The sequence below is a fragment of the Ostrea edulis genome, chromosome 2 (assembly GCF_947568905.1).
Source record: "Ostrea edulis chromosome 2, xbOstEdul1.1, whole genome shotgun sequence".
Taxonomy (NCBI): domain Eukaryota; kingdom Metazoa; phylum Mollusca; class Bivalvia; order Ostreida; family Ostreidae; genus Ostrea; species Ostrea edulis.
Window position 1 is genome coordinate 98,436,014 of NC_079165.1, and position 9,697 is coordinate 98,445,710.

Here is a 9,697-nt window from a genome sequence, read left to right on the forward strand (position 1 = left end):
AGTTTATTATATCTTTCACATTTCAAGCATTCTTTGGGTAGAATGTGTCATCTAAAAGTTTAAATATGTGACTATGCAAAATTGAGATGCCTTTTATTACAAAATTAATATTTCACTGGTTTGTTTGTATACAGAAAAAGACTCGAGTCTTTGTTTACATAACACAGATTAAGGCTAAAATATTTCTTTTATTCTTGCATTCAGAAGGTCAAAATTTTGGCTGCAAACATTAATTAAGTTATATTTTAAATGTTTAACATCAAAAATGCAAAATATTTTTTTCAAAAATCGTGAACCAGTCCCTTTAATGAAAACGAACAACTAAATTGCCAAACCTCCAAGTAAAGGCATTAATGACCATCTCTTGGCATTGTAAATTACATAATTCAAGCTTTGATGTTTTACTAAATCATCGGGGGGCATATGTCGGGAGATAAAGTGGGGAGGTCCTTTGAACAAAATGTTGTTGGATGTTAAGCATGTTTGCTATTCAGAATGCTGTTTGTATTTGAATAAGACGAAAGATATTATATCATTACTGAATGCTCTTACTTATAAGATTTTTTCAATATAGGCAATACATCAGGAAGATGATAAGCTTGCTAATAATAGCAAGTCATCATTTGGATCTCCTAAACCACAGAGACAACCTAAGGTATGTTGTCATTCTAAGCTCTTCAGCATCGCGTTTAAAACATGTCAATACAGAGTGAAGTTGCACATTTGCAGGGCTTACAAAAATTTTTTCTGCAGATCACAAGAAGTGAGAAAGTTAGTGTAAAGGACACAATGGATAAACCAGATGGGATGAAAACAATAAAGAAACCTGACTTGATGAAGGAGAAATCAAGAAATGCATCTGCCATAGAAAAACCAGAGCCAATACAGCTTCCTCCTAGCTTCAATAAAGTCCCAATGGTAAAGCAAAAAAGCCATAATGCTACTAACCTCTCCCTCTCTCTCTCTCTTCCTCTCACATTCTGCATTTCAAATTAAGTTATGTTTATGATTTAATCATGCATGTAAATATGCTTGGTATACATTTACAAAAATTATCAAATCTAGAGTTCAAAACAATGTAGAATCCGCTGTAAACAGAAAAAAAAGTAATGATTATAACATTGATGATGGAGATTACACAAACCAAGATTTGTTTTCATTTCATAACCATATTTTCTTGCACAAATCTAGGAAGGATGCATGAATAACTGGAGATATCAAATTATTCCGTACAATCCAGATTTACCAAACATGCAGTTCCCTTTTTAGACATTGAACTACATGTTTGTATTTATTTTAAAATTTATTTGTATAGGCAATTTTTACTTGTTTTACATGTATGTTTTGAGCAAACAATTACCTTGAAATGTTGTAGTAAGGTAAAGAATCCAGTTTGTTTTCAGGATGAATCGAATGAGATTAAGCTAGACTTTATCTATGATGATGATCTGGCCACCAGTTTCCCTGATAAGACAGGACAGAAGGCCAATACAGTTGAGGAGGGTTCCCCTGTCACAGTGTCCTTGTCCGGGGGATCAGGCAGTGATCACAATGCAGGACCCGCTTCTCCTGCTGCCCAAGATCTTAACTCTAAAATTGCTGCTGTTAAAACCTTCTGGGACAGTGATCAGACAAATGTCTTTGATGTGTAAGTGTCTTGTGGTATAAAGTACAAATACCTGTATGTGCTGTACACACTAGTTGTATTTCTCCAGTGAGTTAATTGTGTGACATACAAATGAAAACTGATAATTTGTATGTATTGTTTTCTTTAGGATTTCCAGTAGTGCAGGATTAGGGAACACCGTTCCTACCACTGAAGCAGATCTTGCAAATGCCTCTTCATCGTTTCACTCCTTTAGCTCAGACACGAACTTGGCAGGTCCTGAACATGGGTCTGGCATTGTTTTAGATTCTGTAGTTATGTCAGCTGATGATGGTAGTAGGGGAGGATCAAAGAATTTATCTCCAAGAATACAGGAGGCATTATCAACGTTCAGCTCTTCATCAATGGATGCTACGATGGATAGCAAAAATGCAGAGCAGACCAACGTATGCAAGGTCAATCTTGTGTATTTGTGTTATTACATGTAAAGGAACAAAAATGTATAAAATACTGGTATCTTACATGGTATATTGTTATACAGGTTAAACCTCAACAGCTGCAGTCACCATTAGAGCCAGACAGTTTGTCTAATAGTGCAGGAAGTGGGGGTATGTTAGGTGTTCCAGTGGAGGATCCGAATTCTTCTCTTCAGTCTATGCTTACCTCACAACATCCTTTCCAGAGTTTTCCTATAGGAACATCGCAAATCCTGCAACAAGAACCAAGGGTATGTATTGAGTAGGTAACACAGTTCTGCCATTTGCATTTATACTGATAGGTGGTTTTGTTTTCTTTAACTGAAAGTGCTGTATTGAATAAATGCGAAAAATGTTTTCCAGTTGAGTCAGTCAAACTACGGGTATGGGTTGTCACAGCAGCCTCCACCAATGGGCCAACAGTCTTTATTCATGACTCCCTCACAAGATTCATTTCCAATGCCTCAGATGTCGGCATACACCAACAGGAACCAACCTCAACAACAGCAACAGCATGCTCAGTTTGGTCAAACACCCCCACAGCAGAACACTATCATGGTGTCATCAGCCACTTCATCACTCATGTCTACTGCCATTAAGCCACCCAATCAAAACACAGCATATGGTACATGGAGTTTGTTATGAAAATGCAGTAAATTTTACATTGATGTTATACAAACTGAAATTGAATTTAAAAAGACGTGGGAATTTGTATTGTGGTTTTGTGTTGTAGGAGCATTGCAAAAGAATATGGCTGCTGGATCTCTTCAGTTTGGACAGCAGATGAACAGCACCTCCCTTCAACCTTCACAGATGTCCTTTATTCAGTATGACCCCAGCACACTGTTTGGAAATCTAACACAGCCTACTCAGAATGTTAACTCTTCACAGATTCTCAACTCTCACGTTGTTCAACAAAGGTAGACTGGCAGTACTCATTAGAAACTTGCACAGTTTGCTTTTATTTAACACTAACTTGTAAGGAGTTTGTTAGGATCAATCTGGTAATTTATACATCAACATTTGTATGCAAAGTTCAGGGCATATTGTTTCCTGTCTATCTGCAACTTTTCATACCTGTGGTCAAGTCTCCCACAATTGAATCTTGAGTACAGCAAGGGCAACATTCCTGTGGTCATACTTCCTACAATTCTTATTTCCATCAGTGGAACTCTTCAAATTAAAGGTGCATAAAGTTCTAACAGGACAACGTAACATGTAATATAACATCGAATACGAAAATGGACTGCAAACCACAACACTGATATAATTCTAAATTCATAAGGAATTAATTATCCTAGCAAGAAAATAAAAAAAGAACTTGTTATAAAACTCTACAAGGGAGCAAAGGTATTGCATCAATCACAAGAAGAACCGTAAAGAGAAAAATGTGCATTTTTCTTGCAAATGCCTTTGAAGTTATTCCGTCAGACTTTGAAGATAGTTTACTTTATCTTACAATTAGCACAGGTTCATATGGCATGCCAATGGACTTTGTAAGTGTACATGTACACCCACCCACCCCTCCTCTTCCAATATTTTAAAATGAATTATCCGTTGGTCGAACTGCATTTTTAAAGACGTTTATATTCCTGATAGATACAACTGATGCAAAATTACAAAAAAATCGACGGCAATAGGAGAGAAAACCGCAAATTTTGGAATTTTTGATATAGTTGTGATGGGGTTCAAAAACATAAGTGAAAAATTCTTGATGGGACAAAAAACAAACGATCAATCAAAAATATAGTTTTAACATATTACTGTAATTCTGTCTGAAACTTTAACCTTGCTTATAACTTTTGAACAGTAAGTGCTAGAGCTTTGATATTTCACATGAATATTCCTTGTGTCAAGACCTTTCTGTGAGTACCAAAATTGTTGACTTTAGAGTTTGACCTACTTTCAAAAAATTGATATTGGTATAACTTCTAAATGGTAAATATTAGAGCTTTCATATTGCACCTGAGCATTTCTTGTGACAAGATCTTTCTACTGGTACCAAGATATTTGTCCTTGTGACCTTTGCCATCTTTGGAATTGGCCATTATTGGGGGCATTTGTATTTTTTGTTCCCCAAACACATCTTTTTTTTCTTTTTTCTTTTTTTTTAATTTATTTAAAGGGCCATGTGCTGGAGAGGTGAGGTAGGTAGATCCGTGCATAAAACTTCACTTGCAAGATAAATGTTGACACACTTTTTGTACAGTGTATGCAAATCACATTGCCCTTGCTGTGTCCATATTCAATACTTCTTACTACCAGCCAACACATGATAAGTATAAGTGTGTTTGCATTGATTACTAAAGCATTAATACTTAGCATAGGGGTATTTTGGAGTATTGCTCTTGCTTACTGTGTTGTGGCAGAATGACTAATTGAAAATTTGATTATTTTAGGGTGCAACCTCATCAAGGGACATCATCATTTTATCAACAGTCTCAGCAGCCCATGCAGCAAAGCTTTTTTTCAAGCCAAGCACAATCAAATAGTATCCAGGTATAGAATATCAATTTCTTCTGTATATACAGACAGACTCCAGGTTGATTATGTGTAATTATCACTGGACAGGACATCTCAAAGTCATAATGCAACATTGAAGCAAACTGACATGTTGGAGATCACTGTTGGTCATTTTATTTATCAGCTGTCATGACTGTTCATTATGTATGTTCCCGTGATAGTTGCCTATGGATTTTAAAATTAGTATCGAAAAATAAAAGGGGGGGGGGTAGTTTGGTTTTTTGTCAAGAAAAATGCTGCGATGCATATTGATATTCTGTAAAGTAATCAATAATTTTCATGAGAGTTTTGTTTTTATGGTGTGGACAGATCCACATACTTAATTCCATGGTGAGCAAAAGAAACCAGGAAATTTTATCTCCATGAAAGTTTTACAATTTACACTGTACATGTATATTCAGTATGTACATTGACTTTTGAGGTGAAGGGTTTGCATGATTTTTCTTATTACTGATATGAAGGAGGGAATGGGGAAAATACTGACATTGAAAATGACTTGTTTATTTGAAATAGTCAGAATATTTCATTCAGTTTATTATGTAAAATTGTATGGTAAAAGATGGAAATAAACAAGGTGCATAGAGAGGTTATGCTAGTTTTGCCAGAAATGCTTAACACCATAAATATTACCGCCATCCCATCACAATTTGTGCAAAACATGATGTACAATTGTTCATTGCTGCTTGATATCCTAACATACTTTTTGTGGTAAAATTTAAAGTGAAATATAAATTATGTGTTAAGATGAAAGCTGAATTATATTGTAACTTATCTTTTTTGTAAAGAAGAGCAGTATGAAATGACTGTCATGTTTTGTGAAAAGGCATTTTTTTTTTTTGAAATCGAAACAAAACACATGCATACCATAGCTTTTAACAATTGCATACATTTACTTCAGCCTATGGGTAATGGAAATCGAAAAACGGGCGGAGAGCAATTGATGTTTCAAGCATGCATACTATCAGGAGCTCTGCAGCAAGCTGCCGCAGCAGGACCCCAGTTTTCCATGCAAACTTTTGGAAATCAGACCAATAACCCAGTTGCTACAGGACTGAATCTTTCCCTGCAGCCTTCTAATCCAGCTGTAGCTCAGCAAGCACTTGGTCTGGGGCCTCAGACAAATGTTTCCAAAGTATCGCAGTTCAGCCACCCTCTGCAGCAGCCTAGCCAGACTCCAGTCTCGCCTCAAAGCACACCTGTAAGCCTCCCTTCACTCTACCCAACACTGCAGCAGCAGTCTTAAGCTAGCTACACTAAACAGTGTGGAAGGGCTAAGATTACTTCTGTTGGTCATTGCCTTCCATTATGTATGAGCTTGCCAAAATTTTGCTGCTATATCTATGTACTCAATGTTATTGGTAGTGGTCATGGGTTTATGTAGTTGTATAGAAGTAATCAATCGGTATTGACAAAACCTGTAGCTACTCATCAAAATTTCACAACCATTCTCCTTAATGGACAGAGTCAACATTGATGAATATTTGTGTTATGTATTCGATTATTTTAGATGAAGTCGCCACCACAAAGCACGAACTTCGGTGTGTCATCTTCTGTGCCACAATCACAGGGGGGTTCCAAATTCTTTGGAACAAATCAGCTGCAAAATCGTGCTGGAACTCAAAGATATACCTTTGGAAATAGCAATGTGCACAACAGCATAAATGCACCACCATTCAATCCAAAGATGAACACTCCATATGGCCAACATATACAATCTGGAGGTGACTAGCGCTTGTTTTAAAATTTGAATGTGCTTGTCGTAGAAAACAATTTTTGTTTATGTGTCACCTATTACACATCTGATTTTAAGAAAGGAAGCATATTTGTGTCCTTTTGCATTAACTGATCAATATTTAATGATGGACATTTTAGCAGTGAATAAAAATTATAGCATTGCATCACAATAAATCATGTTTTCGAATTGAACTTTTGCCATTGATATATATTAATTTAACGAAATTTACACATTTTTTTCATTCAACTTGCAATATGTAAATTTACTGATGGACAACAAATTAAATATTTCATTTATTGCAAACATTTGTTTTTCACAGTTTCAGTTAGTTGCATAGTGTTAATGTTTTAAAACTTTAAATTAAAATATGCATATTTTGTATTTATCAGAACATTTTGGAAACCACCAATATTCCACTCTATTATCTGATACTACAGTTTTCGCCATTTAATCACTTATTTTATATTTTGATCATTAAGTCTATCAACTGAAGTTTGGCTACTTATTATTTTTTTCAGTTCTTATTTTTCTTCTTTCTCACACCTAAAAATGTCTGCAGCTGTTTTCCATAACCCATTGATAAAAGTATTAGATATTCAAGTTGATGATAGGCCAGTGTATCTAGTTGTATATTCTTTTTGAACATATGGTAATAGAAGATTTAGAGAAACCAAGATTAAAACATTCTACAAAAACATCAGTAAATGACAACAACACATGTATATGGTATAGAAACAACATGTAATATTACTGTTGGTGGTGTTCCATGATACCATGTTGATTATATGAATATTGAAAACTAGTATTGGGCATTAAAACATTTAGTTTGATAAGTGCATGAGGATGATAGAACTATTAAGCTGTTCTTAGTACCACTGGGAAAATGTCTGTTCATTGCATGAGTGCATGTTGGATAAAAAAAAAATTTGAATCGACCACCCTTGCTGTTTGCCTTTACTTTGATTGACTTATGACTTGTCTCTATTTAAATTCTCAGCATTGCTTGTACTAGTGAACTATGAATAAGAGAGCTTTAATTAGGTGAATGTGCGACAATGGCTTTCCAGTGATGAATCATAATGGGAATTAATAAGACTGGATGCTTGTGTTGCACAGAAACATCATATAACATAGATTATTGGATTCTTTCCACAAATCTCCATTCCAAGACATTGATCATGTACACTATCCTCTTTTTCATTACAAGCAATAAAGTTATTGTGTATGTAGGTAAGCAGTAACTTGAAAGTGGAATTAATGTTTGTTTCCCAATCTCCATAACAGAGACGTGTATTGTGAAATGAATATTGTTTTAACAAAGAACTAACTTTCCCCACATTTCTTTTTCAGCATCAGTTGTCAGACCACAGATGCTATTGAATACTGGTAATTTCCGACCAAATGTTCCACCAAGCCAAGGAAGTTTCCCTAATCCAATACAACGACCTGGAGGACAAGTGGCAGGGAATCCCAGGCCTCCCCGCCCACAGGGTAAACCCCCTGGTCCTCCTCCACCCTCCCAAGACAACTCGTCTAAAACTGGGTCAGCATTTAAAGCCCAACAAGCTAAGGAGCGACAAGGGCTATTAGCTCATGCCCAGAGCTTCCTTAATCCTCAGAACAAACCTAGCATTAAAAACATGCCACCTAAAGTAGAAACTTCTACAGTGGAGAAGAAAGGCTCACCTTCTCCGAATGGAGGGGTGACAGATGAGAAGCCCCCCAAACCTGCCACTGAAGGAACAAATTCTGGAGAAAAATCCCAGTAGATCATTGAAGCATTATGTCTGGGCATATTATTGTATTATATCAAATTTTATTTTATTTATACATTTAGTTTTATACCTTAAGAGTTATGAGTTGTGCATTGATGTGAGCTTTTCCATGATGTTTTATGTAATGTCAGACATACTGCTGAGGTCTGCCCAATGTCAATAAGCTCTATTGTTAGTCATCAGTATGACATGAAAATGTGGCTGAATTTGTTCAGATGCCATGCATTGTGTGTAAATAGTGATGAATCTTTGAAATATCAATAAGAATTGTGAAATAATACGGTACACTATGCTAGGTGAATTTTCATACCTGGACTTTCTTGCAGTTCTTCCGCTATTCAAATGCTGATGATTTCATATGAAAGTGAGAAATCTAAAACTCAGTGACACTAGTTTTACAGTGAATTGACTGAGTAATCAGGTCTGTGTTAATCTTTTATTGATTATTTATTTTAACAGCAGAGATGTGATTTGAATTTTATAAAGATTTGTTATTTTATGAAGTCATATAGTTAACTGCATTGTTACTAAGTGAGCTCTAAGATACAGAGGAAAGCTTGTGTCATTGATGTTGGAAGAAGTCTTGAAAGATGAATGAAGACAGTAGATTCTGCAGTGCCCCAAGCAGAGGATCAGGATGTGAATAGTTGTAAGGGGAAAAAGAGAGCCCTGCCCCAGGCTCCCTTTCCCGTGTCAGACTCGGGTGTAGGTTGTCTGCCCCTTCCTCGCCCTTTCTGAGAACATGATGTGTGGACAGTATATATACATATATATATAAATGTGTTAATGTATGTAGATGTTGTTTTTCCCTCTCACATGTTCTTTTTTTATTATTAGTTTTCACATATTGTCCAAGGACACTAAGCATGATGAGTTTGTTTTATCATTGAGTCTGTCTGAGCTTGACGTGATTAGTATGACGAGAGAGTCTTGACATATTTATAAGTATGTGAGGGATTCATGTTGCGTCAGTTGTGAAGACAGTCTTATGATGTTGGGTGTGTTCTTCGTATATTAGCCAAAGAATGCGATTACAATGTTCAGCACAGAGGGATTTTTGTTGTGGAAAGATAGTTTTATTCATTTGTGAATTTAAAAATCTCAGCTTATAAACAATGTAGCTCATTGAGATAGTAAAGGGCTATGTAATATGTACAAGTTGTTTTATCATTTCATGATCATTTATGAATATGGACATGCATAAAAAGTTGTCCAAAATATCATTTACTACACCCTGCTTTCACTTGTATTTGATTTTGAGGGAATAGGATTATCTATTCCAGGAGTTTAAAGACCACAATGAACCATAGAGCATTTCAATACCTGACAATTGTCTTGCAAACCCATTAGCCGAGGAGTAACTTTTGTATTTTAACTCCTTAGGATCTTGGGAATGATTCACTCCCACATTTTCGATCATTCAGAACATATGCTGGTTTCTTTACCTAAACAAGAGTACCGCAAATGGTGCATCATATGCTTGTTGGACCTGTAAGTGCATTCTGCACTCGGACTTGATAAGTACCCAAACCGGATAGAGAAGCCTTTTAAGAATAGGTCATGATGCACCAATCTATCTGAC

General features: G+C 35.9%; 1 protein-coding gene across 11 annotated transcripts in view; it reads left to right on the forward strand.

Annotated features, from left to right (window-relative positions):
• Positions 1-9,354, forward strand: part of LOC125680537 (protein PRRC2C-like) — a 37,349-nt gene extending 27,995 nt beyond the window's left edge. For 4 of the 11 annotated variants that reach the window (XM_048920208.2, XM_048920211.2, XM_048920210.2 and 1 more), the window contains exons 27-37: positions 575-655; positions 754-918; positions 1,404-1,648; positions 1,776-2,061; positions 2,148-2,333; positions 2,446-2,707; positions 2,816-3,002; positions 4,482-4,581; positions 5,504-5,803; positions 6,113-6,326; positions 7,691-9,354. In XM_048920208.2, the coding sequence (XP_048776165.2) occupies positions 575-655; positions 754-918; positions 1,404-1,648; positions 1,776-2,061; positions 2,148-2,333; positions 2,446-2,707; positions 2,816-3,002; positions 4,482-4,581; positions 5,504-5,803; positions 6,113-6,326; positions 7,691-8,109 (2,445 nt within the window). In that variant the 3' untranslated portion in view covers positions 8,110-9,354. The remainder of the gene's footprint in view (positions 1-574; positions 656-753; positions 919-1,403; positions 1,649-1,775; positions 2,062-2,147; positions 2,334-2,445; positions 2,708-2,815; positions 3,003-4,481; positions 4,582-5,503; positions 5,804-6,112; positions 6,327-7,690) is intronic. The other 7 variants (XM_048920209.2, XM_056155704.1, XM_056155703.1 and 4 more) reach the window with 3 other exon arrangements.
• Positions 9,355-9,697: the final 343 nt, after the last annotated feature.